Source organism: Hemicordylus capensis, chromosome 9, assembly GCF_027244095.1.
Source record: "Hemicordylus capensis ecotype Gifberg chromosome 9, rHemCap1.1.pri, whole genome shotgun sequence".
In the NCBI taxonomy this organism is placed as follows: Eukaryota; Metazoa; Chordata; class Lepidosauria; order Squamata; family Cordylidae; genus Hemicordylus; species Hemicordylus capensis.
Genome location: NC_069665.1, coordinates 22,439,344 through 22,464,961, shown reverse-complemented (window position 1 = coordinate 22,464,961; position 25,618 = coordinate 22,439,344). Strand labels below are relative to the sequence as shown.

The following is a 25,618-nucleotide window of genomic DNA, read 5'->3' as shown; positions in this document are numbered from 1 at the left end:
GAGACTACATGTGTAAGCACTGTAAGATATTCCCCTAAGGGGATGGGGCCGCTCTGGGAAGAGCACCTGCATGCTTGCATGCAGAAGGTTAAATGTTCCCTCCCTGGCTTCTCCAAGATAGGGCTGAGAGAAACTCCTGCCTGCAACCTTGGAGAAGCCGCTGCCAGTCTGTGAAGGCAATACTGAGCTAGATAGACCAGTGATCTGACTCAGTATATGGCAGCTTCCTATGTTCCTATGCTGAACTACAACTACCATCACATTTGGTCACAATGGCCTTGAGGATGAGGATGATGGGAGTTGTAGTCCAATATCTGGGGACCCAATTTTGACAACCCCTGAATTGAGCTATAAAGTACTATATGTAGAGAACAGGCCTGTGAATTAAATAGGACAAGAAGTGTTCAGAAGTGTTGTCCCACTTTAATGAAAAATCTGTAATCATTTCCACAGAAGTGTAGACACCCACTAAGCTTCTGAGTAAGTAATGTTTATTGTTGTGACCACAGGTCATAACAGCGCATAACACAGAAGAAAAAAATACATCATACTGAAAAGTTACATCACTTAGCTTGAGCAGAAACCTATGCTACACATAAATTTCTTTCTGAGTTTAAAAGAAAGCATAGCGAAGATGTCGACTTGGCAGCTGACGTTAGGAATTGCGTCCGCAAAATGATAGGTCAAACGTTCTACATCTTATGAGGAATTTCCCCATCTCATTTTACTTAACTCTCCCACCAAACCGAAATGCCCATCTCCCCCCAAACCCCGAAATGTGTGTTTCTTCCCCCCCCAGAAAAGGATTTCATTGAGGAGTTGCTTCTCCAGTTTCCCCTCTGCAGGCACCTCTGCATTTCAAGAGAAAACATTTTGCAAGCGTGTTTTGTCCACATTGTGGACGCGTGAACTGTGCATCTGAGACCTTCCTCCTTCTCAGTAGACACTCCTAACTTTTAATCCATCGCAGGACAGAATGTACGGGGTGCTCTTTCTTCAACGGAAGCTGGAGACAGAGGAGGGAAGGAATGTCGGAACTGGAACTGGAACGTTCCGTGCAGGCACAGAGTGACTGTTGAACCAGGCAGTTGGAGAGGAAGAAGCTGATGCAATTAGAGCGACAAGATCAAGGCCTCCTTCTAGGTGGAAACAAACAAAGAAAGCAAAGAAGAGAGAGAGAGAAAGAGGAAAATATATCCAGAGGGTCATAAATAGAACCAGAAATTTAAAAAAATGAAGAATCAAAGAAAGACCCACGAAAAGAGATAAGTGCTGGACCCACTGTATCAAAGGGCCAAAGTTAACATTAGGAGTTGGGGGTGGGGAGTAGGGGTCCCAACCTTGCAATGCTAATGGCAAGGTCCGAGTTATCTGAGAGAGCGCCTTCTTCTGCACGATCCCCACCACACGTTAAGGTCATCTGAGGAGGTCCATCTTCACTTACCACCGGTTCGTCTGGTGGCGACTCAGAGGCAGACCTTCTCTGGAGCTGCTCCTGGGCTGTGGAATGCACTCCTGGCAGAGATCCGTAGTCTAAATTCATTGTTGGCTTTCAGGAGAGCCCTGAAGACGTATCTGTTTGGTCTGGCCTTCCAGCGTTTTTCAACTGTTTTTCAACTGTAAAGGGTTGGCCTGGTTTAACAGGGTTTTAAAAATTGTTTCAAATGTTTTAATAATGGTGTTATGTTTTATAGTTTTTGATTTTAACAGTTAATTGGTTTTTGTTTTATTTTAATGTAAACTGCCCTGAGCCATTTTGGGAAGGACGGTAGGAAATCAAATCAATCAATAATAAATAATAATGTGGAGAGCAGAGCATTTCAAGAGCGTAATCATCAGCAGAAGTGGGGGTTGAACTCTGACCCCCAGTTCGTCCCTGAAATTGCCCCCCTCTGAGTTATGCCATATATTTTTCCCACAGCCAAATTCATTTCAGGTTTCAGAGCCCAGCTGGGGAGGAACTGGCATCCAGAGGGGTGGAGTTGGCAATTGTGGGAGGAGCTATATGCTCCTCCTTCCCAACAGTGACTCCTCCCCCACATGTGTCCCTTCCCACCCAGTAGTCTTGCTAGCTCAGCAGATGCCTGAATTTCAAGGAGGCTACTTTTCAAGGTGGTCATCTTCTAGCTACTGTTTTTAGAAAGTGGAAGACTGGAGTATTAGTTGGGATAACATTGAGCAGAGTTGTGGTGGGAAGTGTTGTGGATTTTCTTAAGTGCCAGTATAGTGTAGAGCAGGGATTCTCAACGTTGGGTCCCCAGATATTCTTGAACTTCAGCTCCCACAATTCCCAACCAAAGGCCACTGGGGCTGGGGATTATGGAAGTCCAATAAGATCTGGGGACCTATTGGTGAGAATCCCTGGTGTAGAGCACTGGACTAGGACTGTGGAAACCTGGGTTCAAGTCTCCATTCAGCCACGAAGCTTCCTGGGGTAGTTTTTGACTAGTCACCATTTCTCAGCCTAACCTACCCCACAGGGTTGTTGTGCAGGCCAAACTGGGTGGGAATGTTATTTATCTGTGTATGTTAGCTTGAGTTCTGTGGAAGAAAGCTGAGATAAAAATTAAATGGAATTCAACGGAATGCAAACATTGCTTGGGACAGTGAGCGGGCGATACAATACTAGTGGATGTGCTTCAAAGATTTTACTCCCACTAAAGCTTCATTTTTCTTAAAGTGCAGGAAATGGAAAGGAAAGTCATTAAAATTCATGGCCTCTTTTTTTTACTTCAAGGATAAATCTGGCCAGCAAGTCCTCCCACCACCACCACCACCACCACCACCACCATGTCAGAGTGGAATCTTCCAAGCGTTATCCGCATCCCGACTTGAACCAAGGAGGTGACAGGAGGACCTTCTTTCAGAAATATGGTCCGAGCTTACAAACCTTGATTCCCTTCCATTTCAGGGCAAGGCAAGTCCAGAACACATTTCAAAGGCAGCCTCAGGGGGGAAAAAGAGTCCAACCTCTCATTTGTGGTGGGGCAAGCATCCTTTGCTGACTACTTATTCATTTATTGGGGGCCACCAGTGTGCAGAGCACGTTCCAAATTATAAGACAGCACGTCCCTGCCCTGAGGTGCTTACAGTTTATCATCCTAGTCAATGCAGCTGGGAAAGGCATGCGCACAATGCTAGCATGTGAAACATGGGTGCTTGCTTGTGTGTGGAGAAGATATTTTTGCCCATCACTTTCCCCCACAACTGCTCTATGAGCCCTGGAAGTAGGTCCCAGAGGGCTATGCGGCCCTCAGGGACCTATTTCTGGGTAGCATGGAGCATTTCAAGAGAAGGGGGAATCGGTGAAAATCACACACACACACACACACACACACACACACACACACACACACACACACACACCTCTGTGTTTCCCAAGCATTTTCTGTGCTTGCACGTGTACACAAGCAAGCACCACAAAGCCAACTTGTAAGGACACTGCCGTAATGGTTCCCCACCCTTTTTTTGCAGATCTTCTGTGAATCCGATAGACGATGCTGGGCTCCTCTCCTATGCCACATTTTCCTGGCTTTCCTACCTAATGTACAGGGGATATAGACATGCACTGGACGTGGACACTTTGCCCCCGTTGTCTTATCTGGATAGTTCGGAGCCAAATGCCAAAAGGTAGTACTGTTTCCACAAAACTGTCTGTGTAAGAGCAATGAATGAATGTCCCACATGTGACTGTTCTTTTTGTTTTGTTTGAAATATCTATATCCCGCCCCTCTAGTCTGATACTGCTCAGGCTGGTCGCAAAACAGTATACAATTAAAACATCAGCATCTGGGCAAATTCACTTCCCTACTGTCAACTTCCTTAATTCCCTTTGCAAATTATCAGGTTGTAAAAACACTCCCTCTGCTGACATGTTAAGGTAGGGGTTCTCAAACATGGCTCCTCAGATATGGTTGGACTACAACTCCCATTATCCACAGCCAAAGGCCATTATGACGGGGGATGATGGGTGCTATAGGCCAACGACATCTGGGGATCAAGGTTGAGATCCATTTATTACTTGACCGATAAGGCAAAGACCTGGACTTTATTTTGATAGCAGAAGTGGTTTCTTTTAATCAAGCTCTTGATCTGAGGAAGTATGCAATGTGGCCATTGGCTCTCGACAGATTTCAACTCCTTTGGGAGGCTGAGCTGGAAAAAGCTGGACCCGAAAAAGCTTCGGTCTTCAGAGTGGCATTTCAGTTTCAGAAGACAAGAATTTTGATGGACGCAGTGGCCAACTTCACATGCATCATTTTTGGTGTTTTAGGACCGGTGAGTGGTGTGACAGCATATTTTCAAGTATGTTTAAGTGTTCAGTACTTTAAGGGAGGGAGCCATGGTTCAAGGGTAGAGTACATGCTTTGCCATCAGAAGATTTCTCATTCACTCCCCAGTCATGCTACTCAGGATCACAGCAGGGCTGAAAGATCCCTTGTCTGAGACCTCGGAAAGCTGCTGAGACCTCGGAAAGCTGCTGAGAGCATGCTTCTCCTATGTTCCTAGTTCCTGAGCTGCTAGGAACATAGGAGAAGAAATTACTTCTCTTCTATAAGCAATGGTACAGGAAGCAACTTTGACTGAGAAACAGGACTTTGATATTTATTACTGACTAAAACATAGGCTAAGAAAACAATAGATAGAGTAATTGTCTTATGCGGAGAGAGGGAGAACTTGGCCTTTAAGATCTTTCGGTGGTGCATTCATTGCTGTTGGAACCGAGTCCATCCACCTTGCTGCTGGTTGTCCTCTTCTTCTCTTTCTTTCAACTTTTCCCAGCATTATGGACTTCTCAAGGGAGCTGTGTCTTTGCATAATGGGTCTGAAGTAGGATAGTTTGCTCCTGGCCATTTGTGCCTCAAGTGAAGGTTTCTTTCGTGGCTGGAAAGATCTGCCTAGTTTCTGAGCCCATTTAAAGATATGGTCAACAAAGTCACCCTGCTTTTTACTGCATCTTGTGGAAAGCACCGGAGATCCAAAGGCCTAACCTAAGAAAGTGCCTTGTCCCATATGCCCCTGCCTCGACCTTGAGTCCACTTCAGAGACCCTGCCACATGAGGTGTGGTGGGTGGCTACTAGGAAGAGGGCCTTTTCAGTGGTGGTACCCCATTTCTCCCCAGTGGGGCTCACCTGGCATCATCACTTTCTTATTTTAGAACTAGGGGAAGACCTTTCTGTTCACCCAGGCCTAGAAGAAGAAGAAGAAGAAGAAGAAGAAGAAGAAGAAGAAGAAGAAGAAGAAGAAGAAGTTTTAAATACGTTATTTGTATTTTACTGTAATCTTTTCCTTTGCTTTATGGGTTTTAATTGTCTGTTTTCCTTAGTTATTTTGTTGTTTCGCTCTGTGAGCCACCCAGGAAACAGGTTGCCATCAAATATCATATTTATAATAATAAATAAAGTTGCTGTTGTGACTCACTTTCCCCGCTCTCGAAATAATTCAGAAATTCTTTTGCAGACGGTGATCATCCATAAGATTCTCTGGCATGCCGAAAGCAGTTCCAATGATGATTTGACAGGGATTGGCCTCTGCATTGGGCTGTTCACCTCAGAAATCTGCAAAGTGGTGTTCTGGTCCTTGGCGTGGGCCATCAACTACCGCACTGCCATCCGATTGAAAGTTGCAATCTCGACAGTTGCTTTCGAGAAACTGCTGTCATTTAACAGCCTGACGCACATCTCAGTCGGAGAAGTAAGCCTTCGGAATCACATTCCCTCATTTGACCACCTGGAGATGCTTGGCTATTGAATGTGGATCCTTGAGCGGGTTGTACCTCCTGCTCATTCCTGTAGGTGGGGCTATGCAAAACAATGCGCTCCTGTGTACCACCCACTTATTACCTCCCACTCGTTCCAGTAGGCGGGGGTATTGCAAAACAGACTTGCCTGCCCCCTTGGACAGCAGTAAGCCCCTCCCAGTTTCAGTTCTAGAGGAGGTAGATGAACCAACTGGGGTGATTGGTATCATCTGTGTGGGATGAATGCTCATTGTGATCTTTGACAGGGTCTACACCCTTTGAGATGGAAAAGAGGTGATAGCATGGAAACATTTCTGGCTTTTCTTGTGTTCCTCCTGCTTTGATAGTCGTGACCATCGGGCCTGCAGTAGCCAAATTTGAAACGATGTTTTAACAGCTAACAAAAACTATGATACAATTTTATCTACGTTTACAGAGGAATTTAAGTTTACAGAGGATGAAAATGGACAGGAATGCCCTCCAAAGATAACTCCATGGAGGGAGCACAACAATTTGTTCATTGTTACCCAAACCTGAACCCTTTCCTCTGTGCAAAACATGACTGCAATTTTACCCTCATGGTTTGGGGGTAGGGATAAAGAAGGGGTGATCACAGAGAAAATTGCAAGTGCAATGACGCTATCACCTATTTTTCATCCCTAGGGTATGAAACTCCATCCAGGGTGGAGGCACCCTGGGATGTTACCAGCATATGCCTCCACCCTGCGGCCACCCCAGTAATCTGCCACCTGAAGCAACTGCCTCACCTCGCCTCATGAAAGGGCCGCCCCCTGCTCAGAGGTGCGTCAACTGCCCTGCTGTTGGTGTTATCAATTCACTGAAAAAGCACAGAGTACAAGAACATTTTCTGACCGATCCAGCCCATTGTCACAGCCCTTGCTTTTTTTCTTTTCTTTTTTCTTTTTCAGGTGATCAACGTGTTAACCAATGATGGCTATCGAGTATATGAAGCGGCCTTGTTTTGTCCCCTACCGGTCACTGTGCCTGTGCTGCTAATCATCTGCGCCATCTATTCTTGTCTCATCCTAGGTCCCACTGCGCTCATGGGGATGTTTATTTACCTTATGTTCATCCCCTTACAGGTGAGCAAGGGCTCCAAACCATCATGCTTGGTAGCCATTAAAGAAAAGTGGATTATTTGCATCATGGTTTATTTGATGCTTCCAATATTATTGCAGCCTGAGGAGAGCAGGTCTTGCGGTAGCAAGCATGACTTGTCCCCTTTGCTAAGCAGGGCCTGCCCTGGTTGCATTTGAATGGGAGACTACAAGTGTGAACACTGTAAGATCTTGCCTTTATTATTGATTATTTTATTTTAGTTATTCGATTTCTATACCACCCTTCCAAAAAAATGGCTTAGGGCAGTTTACACAGAGAAATAATAAATAAATAAGATGATAGACACCAGCAACAGTCACTGGAGGTATTGTGCAGGGGGTAGATAGGGCCAGTTACTCTCCCCCTGCTAAATAAAGAGAATCACCACATTAAAAGGTGCCTCTTTGCCCAGTTAGCAGGGGTTAGGGGATGGAGCCGCTCTGGGAAGAGCAGAAGGTTCCCTCCCTGGCATCTCCAAGATGGGGCTGAGAGAGATTACTGCCTGCAACCTTGGAAAAGCTGCTGCCAGTCTGTGTAGACAATACTGAGCTGGCTGGACCAATGGTCTGATTCAGTATGTGGCAGCTTCCTATGTTCCTATTGTTGGCTCTCATATAGCAATGTAAGTAGTAAGTAGTAAGTAGGCCCTTGAATATCACTAGGGTAACATTTCTGGAAAGTTCTTTGAATGTCGAAACCATGATATTTGAGTACTTGGTGGGGTTAGGTTCCTTAGCTGGTGCATGGGGTTGGATATTTAAATTTTAAACCTCCCCACATGCCATCTGGGAAGTACACAGGCTGCTGTGTACTTAAAGTTTGGATACTTAAGGGCTTAAAGTTTGGATATTTAAGGAGGACTTTAAGTTTGGATATTTAAACTTTAACCCCCTGGGAGCAGCCTGCATGCTTCTTAACTGCTGTGCAGGGGGGTTTAAGGTTCAGTACCCAACACCACCTAAGGAGAGGCTGGATTGCATTATTCTGAATTAGTACAGTAATGTACTGTATACCAGTTTAGTTTGGGGCTGGGGGAATAGAAAACCCTGTACATGATTGAAACTCCCCCCGCAGTGACGGAATTGGTATACAGGGAGGCTGCCCGCAAAAGGGCAAAACCGTGGGAAATAAACCTGTGCTGTTTTAGGGCCTCCTGCCTGTGAAATGTTACAGACTCTTTGCAAAGCTTATGAGGGGAAGTGCCCCTTGCCAATGTTACAAGCATCAGATGGAGCCGCTCTGGGAAGAGCATCTAGGTTCCAGGTTCCCTCCCTGGCATCTCCAAGATAGGGCTGAGAGAGATTCCTGCGTGCAACCTTGAAGAAGCCGCTGCCAGTCTGTGAAGGCAATACTGAGCTAGATAGACCAATGGCCTGACTCAGTATATGGCAGCTTCCTATGTTTCTGTGTTCCAGATCAGTCTCAAAGAGTGTATCCCTTCTCTTGCAAACTCCCAGCTCTGGTACCTCACAGAGATTTTATTACAGAAACCTATTAACATATTTCATGTATTCATTAAGGTACAATAAATATGCATGGGGGAAGTGGTACTGTGAGACCCAGACCCAACTTAAGGAATGCCTAATCATGTTCAGGTACTCATCACGTGCCTAAACACGGCCATCATCGTACTTTATTTACGGTCTTTGACCCAAATAAACATGGCCATTTCCTCCCATCCACATTAGTCTTGGTCTCAGTTTTCATTAAAAAGGTTGCTTTCATCCCATTTTGCCTCTTCTCCTTAGATGCTCATGGCCAAGTTGACGACTGTCTTCCGACGAGCTGCCATTTTGGTGACCGACAAGCGCGTACGAGTCATGAATGAGATTTTGAATTGCATTAAACTGATCAAAATGTATGCTTGGGAGAAATCTTTTGTCACCGCCGTCAGAGGTACAGGAAAACCCGTTCTTTTACATGCCAATGAAGTCCCTTAACTGGGTCATTCTCTACAATCTCTGTGATTCATTGATAATTGGAGACACTGGGGTGTAATTTAACAAAATTACATATCATTCTCTTGGAGGACGTATGATTTAGCACTTTGCTCATATTATCATAAGCTGATGTCTTTTTCTTCTTTGTAGGCATTAGGAAAGCAGAAAGGAAAATATTGGAAAAAGCCGGATACGTACAGAGCATGAACTCGGCCCTTACACCAATTGTAACCACTCTGGCGGTTGTCATGACGTTCTCCTTACACAGTCTTTTGAAGCAAGAACTTACAGCTTCTGTTGTAAGTTTTTACCTTCAATGGCGACAATTTTGTCTGTTTCTTTTGTCCCTGATGGGCTTTATAATCCTTCCATAGCACCAGGGATCTTAGTGAAGCAGGCACAGCTTTTTAGGCACATAGGAAGCTGCTATATACTGAGTCAGACCACTGGTCCATCTAGCCCAGCATTGTCCACACAGACGAGCAGAAGCTTCTCCAAGGTTACAGGCGAGAGTCTCTCCCAGCCCTGTCTTGGAAATGCCAGGGAGGGAGCAGAACCATCTCTTCCCAGAGCAGACCTCTATCCTACAGTGCTCATGTGCAGTCTCCCATTCAAATGCAAACCAAGGCAGACCCTGCTTAGCAAAGGGGAGAATTCATACTTGCTACCACAAGACCAGCTCCCCCCCATTTTTTGGAGTTTTAAAAAGTCAGGTCAGTTTCAGAAAGTAGACTAAGGAAGGGCTGTGGATCCGTGGAAGAGCACCTGTCTAGCATGCAACAGGTCCTGGGTTCAAGCACTGGCATCGCCAGATCAGGCTGGGAGAGGCTTCTGTTTGAAACCCTGGTGAGCCAAAGAACATTAAACTAGACCAGGCTGCCCAACTTTGGCCCTCCAGTTGTTTTTGGACTACAGTTCCCATAATCCCAATAGCAAGGGATTATGGGAATTGTTGGCCAACATCTGCAGAAGGGCTGAGTTGTGCAGTCCTGAGTTGGATGGGCCAGTGGTCTGGCTCAATATAAGGCACCTTCATAAGTATCTGTTTCTGCATTGTTGAACACACATAGCAGCCCATCAAAGGCATTTCTGTTTGTTTGTTTGTTTGTTTGTTTGTTTAACAAACAAACTTTGACTAGATTACCTCCAGGGGGCGAAAATCCTTATAAACACAGGACTGTGATCCATGCAACAGTTGAGCAACTACCTCACCCTGGAACACTCTAAATGTGGAAGGAATAAACGACCTTCCATTTGAGAAATAGGCTCTGAGGATTGCTGCTACACATTTTGGGGCAGTCTTCATGACATGGGCAAACTGGACCCTCCTGGGGCCAGACACCTGGAAGACAAATCCTCGAAATTTATACAGCCTAAACTGTATCTGCCATCTTTGTTTAGTTAGGCTCTTAGTAAAGATCATGAGGTCATATGAGGTCATCCAGACAATCAAAAACTGTGTTCTACCCAGGTTTGGGAGCTGTGTGTGCTCCGCTCTCAATTTCCGCTTGTGTGGAAGCAAGGTAGGAGGGAAACCTGGGTAGAAGTGATGGTGTAGAAGGAAGGTGGGAGGGAAAGCTACCTAGGTTTCCCTCCCACCTTGCTTCCACACCATCACTTCTACCCAGGTTTCCCTCCTACCTTGCTTCCACACAACCGGAAATCGAGAGCGGAGCACACACAGCTCCCAAACCCGGATAGAACACAGTTTTTGATTGTCTGAATGACCTCCACGACTTTTACTTTAGAATAATCGATGGTCAACTTTTCCTCTGAACGGTAGGCAGCAAAGGCCCAGAGGACTCTGCTCAGCCTACTGCCGAAAAAGAGAGGAGGGAGCTCCTATGTATGCAGCCCTACTTCTCCCCCCTATTTGAAGGAACTAAGCATGACAGATGGCCCTGTGGATTACAGCATACCCTTAGATGGTTGTAGAGGCCATTGCAGCTGGGGATTATGGGAGATGTAGTCAACAACATCTGGGAATCTCTGTTGTGGGGAACACCGGTCCCTTCCCCCCAGCGGTCTCATGTACGATAACAGAATGTTCACACAGTTGCGCAACGTCAACATCCAAGCCAGAGGCAAGGATTACATCAACACCACTGCACAATGGATAGCCATGCTCTCCAATGGCCAACTATCGCTCGACTGTGTTTGTGCCATTTTCGCCTCTTGAGCAACGGTGTGAATGTTCCACTATGAGGCAGATGGAGCATCCTGCGGCCTGTCACGTGTTGCTCATGACAGGATGCACCACCAGCCTCGTGAGAGACTAACAGCCCGTTAACGCCTTTCCTTTTGCAGGCCTTCAGTGTGGTTGCGATGTTTAACGTAATGAAGTTTGCAATTGCCATCTTACCGTTCTCGGTGAAAGCCGCCGCCGAAGCGAGCGTTTCGCTAAGAAGGCTGAAGGTAAACACAAAAGACGGTGATTGCAAGTGATCAGTGTCGTTCGAGGGCAGCCGGTACATGTGAAACCCACAGCCATGGCCTTTTCCTCATTGAGGTTCTTTACTGTATCATGGTTCACTGTCAATGAGCACATCCTTATGACTGCTGAACCCAGATAATGACAGGAAAGGTTTTTTTCCCTGATCGAACGGGCTGCCTGATTTCACACAAACCTGCTTGAATACCGAGATCATCTTAGGTACATAGCAAGATAGAAAGCCGCTCTAGCCTAGGCTAGTTCACACAACCATTTGGAGATAGCCCAGCCAAGATGGCACCCTGTATGCAACACACAGGCATCGTGTCTGCTCATGCCCAGCACATTTTTCTTGTTTGTTCTGGGCCCATGAAAGGTGCCCCTCTGTTTTGCGTCGCTCTCGACTTTGCTGCTTCTCTTTTAGAATATTCTTTTAATTAAAGTCCCTCCGGCGTACGTGATGCCTTTGAAGAAGTCGAAGCATGCCCTTGTACTGGAAAATGCGACCCTGTCCTGGGACACCTCGGACGAGAAGGGTTCCAAAAGTGGCAAGGCGGCGATTTCAAAAGTGAAAAGCAAGGCCAAGACAGGTGCAGACGCTGATCATTCTTCGACATCAAACAAGAAGAGCCACAGTGGCTTTGCCCTGCATAACATAAACGTGACTCTGCAGAAAGTAGGTATACCAAAGCAATGAAACTTCAACTGAGGTCAGGTTTAAATTGGGGGAGAGGTTATGCAGAGATTCAGAGACGGTGGCCACATTCACATGGAACACAGAAGTGGAGTTTAAGGGGCCAGAAGTTGTCAAAGCATTACGTCTGAATGCATGCAAACCCGGTTCGGCGATGTGAGTGACCCAAGGTTTTCTCTCTGGAACTCCAGCTCAAACCCTCGGGTTGTAGTGAGTTTCGTCTCCCCAACCTGAGGTTCAGCGTAGCCTGCATTGCACCCAGATTTGTAGCCACAGCCTGGGTTCTCTTTCTCTGGCTCCTCCTTCTCTCTGGCCGTGATTGGCTATGCAAGTTGTCCTTCATGCAAGAAAGAAGCCCGCACAGCCAGTTCCCCCTCCCCTCTGCAGTCTCTCTGACTGCAGACTCCCTGCTCTCCATTATGTCTGAATTTGGACGGGAGAGTGAGGGTGGGGAGCAGAACCATGGTTCCGTGTTACGTGTGGATGAGGCCAGTAGCTGTTTTGCCCTGAAATCCCTTTTTGAGTGTAAAGTGATTTATAAATTTTTTGATGATGATCATGATGGTGATGATGATGATGATGATGATGATGATGATGATCTGACATCCAGACTATGCTACTCAATAGTACTACTCAGAAGTTACTCTCAAAGGACTACTTATTTCAATAGGACATTAACTGAGTAATTTAGTCAGCCACTATTACTACTAGTACCACCACTACTAGAGAAATGTAGTCAGGTTGTCAGCCAGTATTACTACTAGTATGATGACCTGCTATTGTTTAGTAATTTTGTGGATGACAGCCAGTATTATTAAAGTTATGATAACTAATACTAGTAGTGGACTACTCAAGAAATTTAACCATATCGGCCAGTACTTACTTACTTACTATTACTACTAAAACTACGCTACTACTTACTTACTTACTACTACTTACTTATTACTTACTTACTACTACTACTACTACACTACACTACTACTACTTATTTACTGCTTGCTTACTTACTTACTGCTTACTTACTACTACTACTTTACAGTTAAGGGGAGGCTGGTCTATCCCCGGTTGGACGATCTACTCTACTCCTAGGTTGGACAACCTTTACAGTTAGGGGAGGCCCTAATTACTACTTACTTACTTATTACTTACTAACTACTACTACTACACTACTACTTGAGTAATTTAGTCAGGGTGTCAGCCAGTATTCCTCCTCCTCCTCCTCCTCCTCCTCCTCCTCCTCCGCGTCTTCTTCCTGTTTCTTTAGGGCATTAGTAAAGGGAATGAATTCATTGGTTATTTCAGCCAGTTTAAATTAACATTTGCCATGTTTTGGGCCAAAACCTACCAAAGCAGCTCACGACAAAAATGAAACATGGAAAAATTCAATTTAAATCAACAGAAACCAAATTAAAAGAGGAGCAATAAAGAGAAAAACACAGAGGCATCCAGGTTCAGTGATTGTTATCATAAATTTGTTTATTTGTATTTCTGTTCCACTTCCCAGACAAAACATGGTCCCGACAACCATAAAAACATTACAAAACCTGAAATCTACAGTTCAAAAACAAACCATGTAAACCAAACAATGAAAACCTGAAACGGGCAACAGCGCAACGTTCTCATAACTGTTGCTGTTGTTGGGAGGCACCATTTAGATTTCCTGCCTCAGTAGCCAAAGTGCCTTAGGCTGGTTTTGGAGGACTGGGTGCTACTTACGATCGCTCTGTACATGTTCATGAAACATGCTTTTTTTTGGTGGGAGGGGGACACCTCACCATGATGAATAAGCCCCTGTTAAATGGGCAAAGAGGCCCTTTTTCAAGTGGTGGCTTTATTATTTTTTAGTGGGAGCTGGAAAAGGTGTAGAAAACCAAGAGGATCAGGGGCCTGGAGCAGCTTCCTTATGAGGCAAGGCTACAGCATCTGGGGCTCTTTACTTTGGAAAAGAGGCGACTAAGGGGAGACATGATCGAGGTGTATAAAATTATGCATGGAGCGGAGAGGAGAAAAAAAATTCTCAGTACCAATAGGAGGGGACAAAAAAGCAGGAGAGAGGGCAGGCACATATCTCTTGCCTGTGGGTTCCCCAGAGGCATCTGGTGGGCCACTGTGTGATACAGGATGCTGGACTAGATGGGTTTCCTTGGGCCTGATCCAGCCGGGCTGTTCTTATGTTCTTATAGGGAGGAAGGGGAGAAGAAAGAAGTAGCTGTTCCTATCCAGCAAGTGTGGAACATCTTTCCAGTGGCTGTTACTGGTGTCTAATTTGTCCTACTGTATTTACCTCAATCCATGACCAGGTTTTCCCCAGGTTCTTTGATGTCAGAAATCAGGATGTTGTCTTAAATTCAGAGTTCTCTTCCTTTGGGTTAAATACAAGCTTAACCTGTATTTAACCTATATTTTTTAAGGGGCTCGTAAAATTATTTGGGCAAATGTGGTATTTTTTGAACTGTGAGCCCTTTTAGGACAAGGAATCATCTAATTCCCTTTTCTGTGTCAACTGCTTTGAGAACCTTTTGGTTGAAAAGTGGTGTATCAATATTCTGGATTGTAATAGTAGTGACAATAAATAGTGAATTTTCTTTACAGGGCAAGATTTTGGGGATCTGTGGAAATGTTGGAAGTGGAAAGAGCTCCTTCATAGCCGCCATACTAGGACAGGTATGCAAGGTTTTAATCTATCTATCTATCTATCTATCTATCTATCTATCACAACACACACACATTCCTAATAGCTAAGGCCCGTTGTTGACCAGGCAAAGTCATTTCACATAAAACAATTATTTACAGCATTCTTCCAGCAGAAGGTCCCCGGTTCAGTTCCTGGCATCTCCAGGTAGAGCTGGGAAAGACGCCTTCCTGGTACCTTGGAGAGCTCTACCTGGAGATGCCAGGAACTGAACCGGGGACCTTCTGCATGCAAGGCAGGTGATCTACCCCTGGGCTAGAGCTAACAGAGAAGTAACAGGAGGGCACAAAGAAGCCAATTTGACACTGAACTACCCGATCGACTTGTTTCAGATGAATCTGTATGAAGGGAGAGTTGCAGTGGATGGGACCTTTGCTTATGTGTCACAGCAGGCATGGATATTCCATGGGACTGTCCGAGAGAACATACTCTTTGGGAAAACATATGATCCCCAAAGGTAAGCATGGCATTGGATCAGAGGGGGAAATATTATATTGTTGAAGCTATGAGTATGCGGAATTAGGCCCTACTATTCTTTAAATTCTTTAAATGGCGAAAGGGCATTAGGAACATAGGATGCTGCCATCTACTGAGTCAGACCCTTGGTCTATCTAGCTCAGTATTGCCTACACAGACTGGCAGTGGCTTCTTCAAGGTTGCACGCAAGAGTCTCTCTCAGTCCTATCTGGAGATGCTAGGGAGGGAACTTGGAACCTTCTGCTCTCCTCAGAGCAGCTCCATCCCCTAAGGGGAGTCTCTGACAGTGCTCACACATACAAGTCTCCCATTCACATGCAACCAAGGTGGACCCTGCTTAGCTAAGGGGACAAGTCCTGCTTGCTCCCACAAGACCAGCTCTCTTCTCCTGAAGTCTTAAGTGGAATTGCCGGGGGCGGGGGGAACTGGGACTCTCTGCATGCAAAGCAGATGCTCTGTGGCTGAGCTAAGACCTCACCTCCAACTATGGCCCGGTCTCCTTGTGATGGTGCTTGAATGATGGGGGAAGAGGGTGGGGGGAGAGGAGCCGTTATGAAATCACGATTCCTAGCCAGCTTTCGCTAAGCCATGAAGTTGCAGAGGCCTTTGCAAAAGCCGGCTGGGTGTGCGGGCTGAGGGGCGCCCTCTATCATTCGGCCACCGGAGAACACCCCATTTAATGCGACAACAGAGTGGATTCTGCTTTCTCACTCAGGTGCCTTCCTTCCTAAGCACCTGATCAACACACCTTGAGTTTCAATTATCACCCTCTTATGCAGCATATGTCAGATGCCAACCCGCAATACCCTGTGTGTGTGTAAATCTGAGAAGGGTGTGTGTGTGTGTGTGTGTGTGTGTGTGAGTGTGTGTGTGTGTGTGAGTGTGTGTGTGTGAAAAACAAATTTCTGTATGTGTTAAATGTGCTGCTGGCTTGCGAACAGAAGCAATAATGAGATTTGACATAACTAATTGATGCCACTTCAGCCTGTGCATATTGCTTTTAATTTGGCGAGGCTAATTAAGACAAGCTGCACACGCACATGTTGTGACGGCGAGTCACACCGCTGGGCCATCGAGCCCACTGCTGCCTGCAGTGAATGGCAGCAGCTGCCCCCGGTGTCAGGCTGGGGCCCTTCCCAAGCCTTCTGCTCAAGATCTGATTGGCTGGAGATGCCAGAGAGGAACCTGGGACCTTCTGCAGGCCAAGTATGTGCCCTGCCACTGACATAGAAGAACATAAAGCTGCCTTATACTGAGTCCGGCCATTGGTTCATCAGGTTGAGTATTGTCAACACTGACTGGCAGCAGCTCTCCAAGGTTTCAGGTAGAGGTCTTTCCCAGTCCGACCTGGAGATGCTGCCAGGGATCGGACCGGGGACCTTCAGCATGCTAAGCAGATGCTCTACCACTGAGCTACAGTCCCATCGCCAAGTTACGGCTCTTTCCTCGTTTTCTTTGTTTGTTGGAAGTTAGGGGTGTCGGTTATACTCCTGCTAACTGAGCAAAGAGGCACCTTTGAAAGTGGTGGTTCTGTTCTATTTAGCAAGAGGAGAGGAACTGGCCTCACCCAACCCCAGCACAGCATCCCTCCAGTGGCTGTTGCTGGTATCTATCATATTTTTCTTTTTTGGATTGGGAGCCCTTTGAGGACAGGGAGCCATTTTGTTTATCTATTTATATCTATGTAAACCACTTTGGAAACTTTTTGTGGAAAAGCGGCATATAAATATTTGTCGTATTCCTATTCGGATTTGTCGTGTTGAGGGCTAAACACAGTTCACTGTCAACTCTTTAGGTACAACAATGCCATCAGAGTCTGCAGCTTGAAGACAGACATGGACCTCCTTCCATATGGAGATATGACTGAAGTAAGTGTAGTTGCTCCAGATTCAGACTTTCAGGCAAACCGGTCTCTCCACTTTCTGACCATTGTCTCATGCCAGAGCTTTCCCTAGAGAACCATCTTTCTTATTGGCAAGGGGCTGCCATATTGAGTTGCCAAGTCCCCATTGATTTAAATGAGGGCGTGTGAGAGTGCATGGAGCCAGCGGTCAATCGAGCCTCAGGTCTACTTCCTGGCACTTAACGAACCAAAACCGTTATAGTCTGCCTTACTACCAATACTGGCACTCAAGAAGCAGTGTGTGGGCCAAAACAGGCAAGATCAAGCCCAGAGGAGAAAGAAAGTACCAGAAGGACCAGGAACAGTTGAATAATCTAAGCTAGATTCAACATCCGAGGAACCAGGCCCTTAGGCAGAAGCCCTTACAACATCAGACCATAGGCCCATCAAGCTTACATCATATCATTGGTCCATCTAGCTCGGCATCGCCAGCACGGACTGGCAGCATCTCCTCCAAGGTCTCTGGCAGGAGTCTTTCCTGCCCTACCTGGAGATGCCAGGGATGAAACCTGGGACCTCCTGCATGCAAGCAGGTGTTCTACCACTCAGCTACGGCCCCATTCCCTAAGGGGAATATACCATATCTGGCCCTTAGGAACATAGGGAGCTGCCTTCTACCATCGGTCCATCTAGGTCAACACTGTCTACACTGACAGGCAGTGGCTCTGCAAGATTTCAGGCAGGAGTCTTTTGTAGCCCTGCCTGGAGATATCGGGGATCGAACCAGGGACCTTCTGCAAGCCAGGACAATGATCTTCTTAGCTACTGTGCCATGCCTTTGAGATGGCAGAGCAATACAGACAATACAGACAAAGAGGCACCTTTTTAGTGTGATGATTCTCTTTATTTAGCAGGGGGAGAGCAGCTGGCCCTATCCACCCCCAGCACAGTATCTCCAGTGACTATTGCTGGTGTCTAGCTGATGTTTCTTTTTAGATTGTGAGCCCTTTGGGGACAGGGATCCATCTTATTTATTTATTATTTCTCTGTGTAAACTGCCCTGAGCCATTTTTGGAAGGGCGGTATAGAAATCAAATAGATGGATGGATAGCTAGCTAGCTAGCTAGATAGATCAGCCTTCTGAGCAGTAAACATGGTAAGTTAACATTTGATCAATGGACACCCCAACCGGATTGTTCTATTTCCACTGTATGGCAGTCTTTGGGGCAGAAAGCAGAAATGATGGCCATCCCAAGTCAATGTCTGACCTACTGCTCAACCTTATGTGAGCATTGCAACACCACATTTGCGCAGTTGTCCAAGAGCACTGTTGTGCTAAATGCAAGAATTATGCAAAGGCAGTTCCGTAGCTGACAGTCGTGGGCAACAGCCAGCATGGTGCTGCGGTTTGACTAGGACCAAGGAGACCCGAGTTCAAATCCCTGTTCAGCCATGACCCTCACTGGGTAACTCCGGGCCAGTCACTTCTCTCTCAGCCTACTCCACCTCACAGGGTTGATGTGAGGATAAACATAACCATGTCCACTGCTCTGGACACCTTGGAAGAATATAAAAGTTAAAAGGTTAAAAATTGTGCAATTCGTGCATTTAGTGCAACAGCACACTTGCACAACTGTGTCAATGTCGCGTCACAACGTGCACGTAACTTTGCACAGTATGTCAGCCCCTGATTTTGTCACTGACATTTTCGCCGACCAGAAGCAGAAAGTTTACATCTTCCTGTTTTATTATCTGAGTTGCAATCCATCTTGCTGTATGTTTCCTTGTGACTGAAATAAAAGGAGGTACAGGTACTATTAAAAAGCAAAAGCAAAAGGCAAGAATAATAGGATTTGGCACTGCTTCCCTCCAGGCCATCCTGTCGGTTTAAATTTTTATTAAAAGCACTCTTGCTGGGAATACTATGCATAATCTAACTCAGTCATATTTTCGAGGTACTTGGAGACTGGCTATTGCTACACTACTGCTCCAGATACTTGCTGGGAAAAGATGGGTTGCCTCATCTACATTCATAGATAATTCAGACTGTCCATCATTTATTATTTAGTTATGATGTGCATTTCCACACTGCCCTTGGTACTGGGACACCAGGGTGGCGAACAACAAATTTAAAAATGGTGATCATAACATTTCAATTCCAAATCTGCTCCAAGTAAAACAGATGGTGCTACAGTTAGTTAAAGGGGAACCCAAGGGCTAATCATTGGCCAAATGCCTTGGGGGAAAAAAAAACTTCAGCCTTCTTCAGAAGACTAGGTAGGAGGGAGAGGGGCGGAACTATAACTGGGCAGACGGGTTCAAAGAACTTGGGAGCTGGCTATGTCCCTTGCGTGTGACATCACATGAACGTAAGAACAGCCCTGCTGGATCAGGCCCAAGGAGGCCCATCTAGTCCAGCATCCTGTTTCACACAGTGGCCCACCAGATGCCTCTGCTGGTACATGCACAGGGTGTGTCCATAGTGGGAGAGGCCATCGGGGAGAAAGGTGAACACAAACCCACTCTCCCCTAGCTACACGCCTGGAGGGAGCCTTGCAGGTATCATCTAAGAGCAAGTTCCACAGCCTGGGGGCAATCACCAAGAAGGCCCCATCCTACATGCTCGACAAACAGGCTTCAGCAGGTTCAACACACAGGGCATGGTCCTCCTTCCTGACTTAGGTGGGTGAATTCAGCTGGGAGCTGATGTCCCCAGCAGATTGCCCCTTCCTGTGCACCCCCTTTTAAAAGCAAGCACTGGGGAACGATAACATATTATAGAGTTGGAAGGACCTGGGGTCCAACCCACTGATCAGTGCAGGAAACTGCTATGCCGTCCCTGACAGATGGCTGTCCAGCCACTGTCTGAAGACTCCCACTAAAGGAGAACCCACCACTGCATAGAGCAGACTGTTCCACTGTCAAATAGTTCTTATTAGGGATGTGCATGAAATTCACATGAATCAATTCTAATTTAAATTGAATTTGATTCGATTCGATTTGGAACAATTGACCAGAGTGGAGATTTGTTCGAATCAATTTGAATTCACCTGAATTCAAATAGAATTCGGGCAAATTCGCTTGAATGCCATTCAAGTTAGGCAAATTCAAATGGATTCGAACGATTCTCCACTCTGTCCAATGGTTCCAAATCAAATTGATTCGAATTCGATTTGAATTTGAATCAATTTGTGCAACTTCCATGCACATCAATAGTTCTTATGCTTATGAAACCCTTCCCAATATCTATCCTGAATCTGTTTTCTTGTAATTTCAGCCTGTTGGTTCTTGTTCTGCCCTCAGGAGCAACTCTGCTTCTTCTAGGAGTGGTCCTTCCCTTTGGACTGTGTTTTAGTGCTTCATCTAGATTAAGCCCAAGACTTTCAACAATGAGATTGTTGAGTATTTGCTCAAAGTATCTCTCACATGTAAAGTAGTTAAACCAACGTTTCTCATGAAAGTTAGCAAAATGTCTTGCTTTGACAGAGTGATGAAAGGCACTTAGCAGCTGCATGTACAATAAGCACGTAAAGCTTTCATCAAATACATATTTATATAATTATCTGTGTCTATAGATAAAGAATCCGTTGAATAAAAATATATCATGGGTGCTCACAAAATTCTACAGTTGGAACCACATGGTTCGGTGGAATGAGGAGGGTGCACAGAGAGAAATCCCCCCCCCTCACAACACTAGAACCAGGGGTCACTCCATGAAACTGAAGGTCGGAACATTTAGGACTGACAAGAGGAAGTACTTTTTCACCGAGCGCATAATAAATCTATGGAATTCTTTGCCCTGGGATGTGGTGATGGCCACCAGCTTGGATGGCTTTAAATGGAGCTTAGACAAATTCATGTTGGACACAGGTTTATCAATGGCTACTAGTCTGGTGGCTGAGGGCATCTCCAACCTCAGAGGAATGATGCCTCTCAATACCAGTTGCAGGGGAGCAACAGCAGGAGAGGGGGCATGCACATACCTCTTGCCTGTGGGCTCCCTAGAGGCATCTGGTGGGCCACTGTGTGAAACAGGATGCTGGACTAGATGGGCCTTGGGCCTGATCCAGCAGGGCTGTTCTTATGTTCTTATGGTGAAACATAATTCCATTATTGCATTTGAATAAACCCATAAGGCATTTATTACATACAAATATATGATATGCAATGGATTATTACCCGTGGACTGATATAATGTTTCTGCCTTTTTAAAGATAGGGGAAAGGGGCCTCAACCTTTCTGGAGGTCAGAAGCAGCGAATCAGCTTAGCTCGCGCAGTGTATGCTAACAGAGACATCTACCTGTTGGATGACCCTTTATCTGCACTCGATGTGCATGTTGGGAAAAGTATTTTCGAAGAATGCATTAAAAAGGCCCTGAGAGGAAAAACAGTGCTCCTGGTTACTCATCAGCTGCAGGTAACGGAGGAAAATATATATTCTGTTCCTATCATTTGGCATATATGCGTGTTCTTTTTAGTCCTGTAGAGGACTGGTGGATGTGTCCTCCCAAAACCAGTAGCAGGCTTGAGAGAAGGAGGCGTGGACTGCTAATAGGGGAAGCTGTCAATATTCAGTCCTAGATGTCTGGGAATCCTTGTAGGCTGACAGAACACACAGGAACATAGGAACATAGGAAGCTGCTGTATACTGAGTCAGACCATTGGTCTATCTAGCTCAGTATGCTCTACACAGACTGGCAGCGGCTTCTCCAAGGTTGCAGGTGGGAATCTCTCTCAGCCCTGTCTGGAGATGCTGCCAGGGAGGGAACTTGGAACCTTCTGCTCTTCCCAGAACAGCTCCATCCCCTGAGGAGAATTTCTTACAACGCTCACACATCAAGTCTCCCATTCAAATGCAACCAGGGTGGACCCTGCTTAGCTAAGGGGACAAGTCCTGCTTGCTACCACAAGACCAGCTCTCAATGCCACAGGCAGTCTAGGTTTCAGGGTACAGGGCTAGGTTTCTGGGAGCTGGAAAATTCAGCATAGGAAGCTGCCTTCTCCCAAGTCAGATCATTGGTCCACCTAGCTCAATATTGTCTACCCAGACTGGCAGCAGCTTCTCCACGACTGGAGGCAGGAGCCTCTACACCAGTACATAAGTAGTGATAAGTAAGTAAGCAAATAAGTAAAGGTCTCATTCTACCTCTGGCCTTTGTTGGAGCCAAATTGATCACACGGAGCTCTCCAGGGTGCTGAAACTCTGACTGCCTTGCCTTGCCTTGCCGCCTATTTGACCTTGTGGATATGCAATTGTTCCTTATTCTGGCTTTGCTGCCCAAGAAATATTCCTTATCACTACAGAACCCCCTCAAGAGAATGTCCCAGGAGTCGGATTTTTCTCTGTCTAGTATGACTCTTCACTGCTCCTTCTGTTTTCCCCCTCCACAAAAAACAATATATCAGCAATACACCAGTAGGTGGCACAATAGTCACAGTTCAGACACTTCTTGCTAAGAGTGTCAGATTTAAAATCAAACATAGTAAGGAAGAGAAAGCAGAGAAATTGTGTAGCTTGGCATATGCAGAGCTGTTCTACATACAAAGCATGTGTTCCACGAGCTACAGCACATCCCTAGAAATCTGTCTCCAGTTTGACAAAGAGGCAGAACACAGTAACAACCTGCTGTTTCCTCACGATTTGCACCATATTCAAAGAATCTACCTTTACTGTCCACAGACTTCATTATTTAATGCATTCCATTTTTATCCCATGCTTCCCCAAAGGAGAACATAGTCCTTGACCCCTTTTCTCCACACCATCACCCCATGAGATAGATTTGGCTAAGATGAGATAGCCCAATGTCACCCAATGAACATCAAGGCTGAGAGAGGTTTTGAACCCAGGTCTACTCAGTCCTGGCCCAGCACACTAAGCATTACACCACACTGCCATTGCGGTCTTTGGGAGTCTCTGTCTTCAGATGTCCTGAGGGTAGGAGGGAGATTGGGGACTTCTTCTCTTCCTTGCTCTGTCAATGCAACATTGACAACCTAAGCAACTCACCTGGCAATTGACCAGGTGTGTGTGTGTGTGTGTGTGTGTGTGTGAGAGAGAGAGAGAGAGAGAGAGAGAGAGAGAGAGTCTCTCTCAATCTCTGTAAACTGCTTTGGGAACTTTGGTTGAAAAGCAGTATATAAATCTATATTCACCGTATCGTATTCATGACAAGAGTTAATGAGAACAGGATGTCTGATATTTTCTGAACAATGAACCAAAAATTGTTTTCATTTTTTAAAAAATTCTGGCTGCATGCATCCTGCCCCCCACTGCGGCTCCTTTGCTAATTGATTAATTCTATTTTCTTTTCTTCTTCGGTTAAAAAAAAAATCCACACCTTAGTATTTAGAATTTTGCGATGAGGTCATCTTGCTAAAAGATGGAGAAGTATTTGAGAGCGGCACCCACCAACAGCTGATGAAAAGAAAGGGACGCTATGCTCAACTCATTGATAATCTTCACTTGGAAGAAACAACGGTGAGTTTGGACATTGCCCTGAGAATTAACTCACTGGGGACCAATACTGGGGGCGGGGGGGAGTTCAGGAGGGTGTTGCTTATGAGCATCTATAAACACCTTGTGGATCCCTGTTGGAAACAGGGCTGATCCCCCTTGAAAAAACATGGTACCGCCTTGGGTCTGATCTCTCAGGGGTCCATGCTAGAAGCCTTTGAGCAGCTGCATGAATAGAATTCTACGCCTTGATTTTCAGCTGTGATTGGCTCCCAAAGGAGTTTACAATCTACATTAAAAATATAGGGGTTCAATGTAATGGATAGGTTGGTGTGGATGTGGCAGCTTTTTTCAGGCCTCTGGCTGTTCATGGCATAGTTCAGATTCTAGGCTCTTTCCTGTCAATTCACCAGGTTCTAGACTCCAGCAGCAAGAGCCTAGAACAGCCCATGTTCTAGACTCTACCCTCTAAAGGGCAGGGGCAGAAGGAGCTGCAGGTAGATTCAGCTGCAGGCTGATGGGAACTCTACATTTTGGTCCCTGGCTCTACATTTTGGTCCCCTGGACAACAAAGTCCAGGTTCTGTTCTTTCCTGGAAGGGGATGACAGTCCAGGTTCTCGACTCTTCTGTTCAAAAAGAGGAAGCAGAAGGAGCTGCAGATAGACTCAGAGCTTGCCTGACAAGAAAGATGCCAGCCCACCGAGGCCACCCTTCCTTGAGTTGGAGATCCAGTCTTGCAGGAGCATGCATAAATTGTCCCCTTTGCTAAGCAGGATTTGCTTTGGTTTGTATTTAGATGAGTGATGATATGTCAGCACTGTCTGCTGCAAGACATTCCTCTTAGGGGATGAGGGCGTTGCTCAGGGGTAGAGCATCTGCGTCCATGCAGACAATCCCAAGTTCAATCCCTGGCGGCACCTCCAGGTAGGGCTGGAGAAGACTCCTGCCTGAAACCCTGGAGAGCCACTGCCAGTCAGTGCAGACAATAATGAGCGAGCGGGAGGAATGGTCAGACTCAGTATAAGGCAGCAACCTATGTTCCTCTCTCAGAGAGCAGGGAAGCAGGAGATGACTGAGAGCTGGAAATCCAGAGTGTAACAGAACTTGAGAGCAGAGCGGTATGGAAAAAAGAGCCCATAGAAGTCTTGAAAGGAAAGACATGTTGGAATGTAGGAAGCTGCTTGCCTGGGGATGCCAGAGAGTGAAGCTGGGACCTTCTGCATGCAATGCAGATGCTCCCTCACTGAGCTACACTCCCATTCCCTAAGGAGAATATCCCACCTCTGGCCATTAGGAACATAGGAAGCTGCCTTCTACCCAGGTCAGACCATTGTCCCAACTAGCTCAGTATGGTCCACACTGACAGGCAGCAACTCCAAGGTTGCCAGCATCCTGCTTGGGATGCTCTTGCACTGAGCTACGGTCCCATCTCACAGCGTTCCCACGGAGTCACCCATCCAAATGCAAACCAAGGCAGACCCTGCTTAGCAAAGGGGACACTTCATGTCCGTTGCCGCAAGACCAGCTCTCCTCCCCAAGAATGGGCCAGTGAAGGGATTTCAGGCGGCTTAAGGAGGGTGGCAAATGCCGTTCAATAGAATCCCAGTTTTCAGACAGTATACTCTGAATAGCAGAAACTGGAAACAATGGATGAGAGAGAGAGTTCTTGCCACCACTTCCGGCTTTCACGCTTCCTGGAACCGTCTGATTGGCCGTCGCTGGAAATACAATACTAGACTTGGTCTGCCAGCAAGACTCTTCTCCTGTCCTTAAGTAAACTGTGCACTTATATATTTGTTTATTGCAGACGCCACACAATGATTTCATTTCAGGAAATCCAAGAGCAGAAGAGGCAGCGGATATTGAGGACATTATACCAGACGTCGCTTTCGCAGGCATTGAAAATCATGGTAAAACCTCAGTCTCGTGATCTACTTTTCAAACAGCCAAATACATTTTGAATCTGTCTGTCTGATTATCCACTTTCTCACCTTCCTAGCTGCTGCTGCATCCAAAAAGGCAAAAGGATCCACGGCAGGAGATGATGAAGGTATGTTCCACCACCTCTTGCTGCTTGAATGAAATTGGGTTGCCGGTGGGTGACAGCTATTCGTATAGTGGTGATTGGAACTCAAGACTCATTCACGTGATCACTCAGCAGTTGGTTGCATTTGAATGGAAGACTACATTAGCAACCCCTGCTGCTAACTGGGCAAAGAGGCACC

General features: G+C 46.0%; 1 protein-coding gene across 4 annotated transcripts in view; it reads left to right on the top strand.

The window, feature by feature from the left end:
• The first annotated feature begins 1,068 nt into the window (after positions 1-1,068).
• Positions 1,069-25,618, top strand: part of ABCC12 (ATP binding cassette subfamily C member 12) — a 60,659-nt gene continuing 36,109 nt past the window's right edge. For 3 of the 4 annotated variants that reach the window (XR_008311177.1, XM_053270346.1, XM_053270347.1), the window contains exons 1-17: positions 1,069-1,265; positions 2,732-2,917; positions 3,475-3,630; positions 4,131-4,278; positions 5,462-5,695; positions 6,671-6,844; positions 8,609-8,756; positions 8,951-9,099; positions 11,108-11,215; positions 11,656-11,907; positions 14,518-14,589; positions 14,950-15,074; positions 16,890-16,962; positions 21,152-21,355; positions 23,282-23,416; positions 25,201-25,303; positions 25,393-25,443. Coding sequence is in view for 3 of the 4 variants with exons in the window: in XM_053270346.1 (XP_053126321.1) it covers positions 1,234-1,265; positions 2,732-2,917; positions 3,475-3,630; positions 4,131-4,278; positions 5,462-5,695; positions 6,671-6,844; positions 8,609-8,756; positions 8,951-9,099; positions 11,108-11,215; positions 11,656-11,907; positions 14,518-14,589; positions 14,950-15,074; positions 16,890-16,962; positions 21,152-21,355; positions 23,282-23,416; positions 25,201-25,303; positions 25,393-25,443 (2,350 nt within the window). In the remaining variant the exon portion in view is untranslated. Of the gene's footprint in view, positions 1,266-2,731; positions 2,918-3,474; positions 3,631-4,130; positions 4,279-5,461; positions 5,696-6,670; positions 6,845-8,608; positions 8,757-8,950; positions 9,100-11,107; positions 11,216-11,655; positions 11,908-14,517; positions 14,590-14,949; positions 15,075-16,889; positions 16,963-21,151; positions 21,356-23,281; positions 23,417-25,200; positions 25,304-25,392; positions 25,444-25,618 lie in introns of those variants that run through there. The other variant, XM_053270348.1, reaches the window with a different exon arrangement.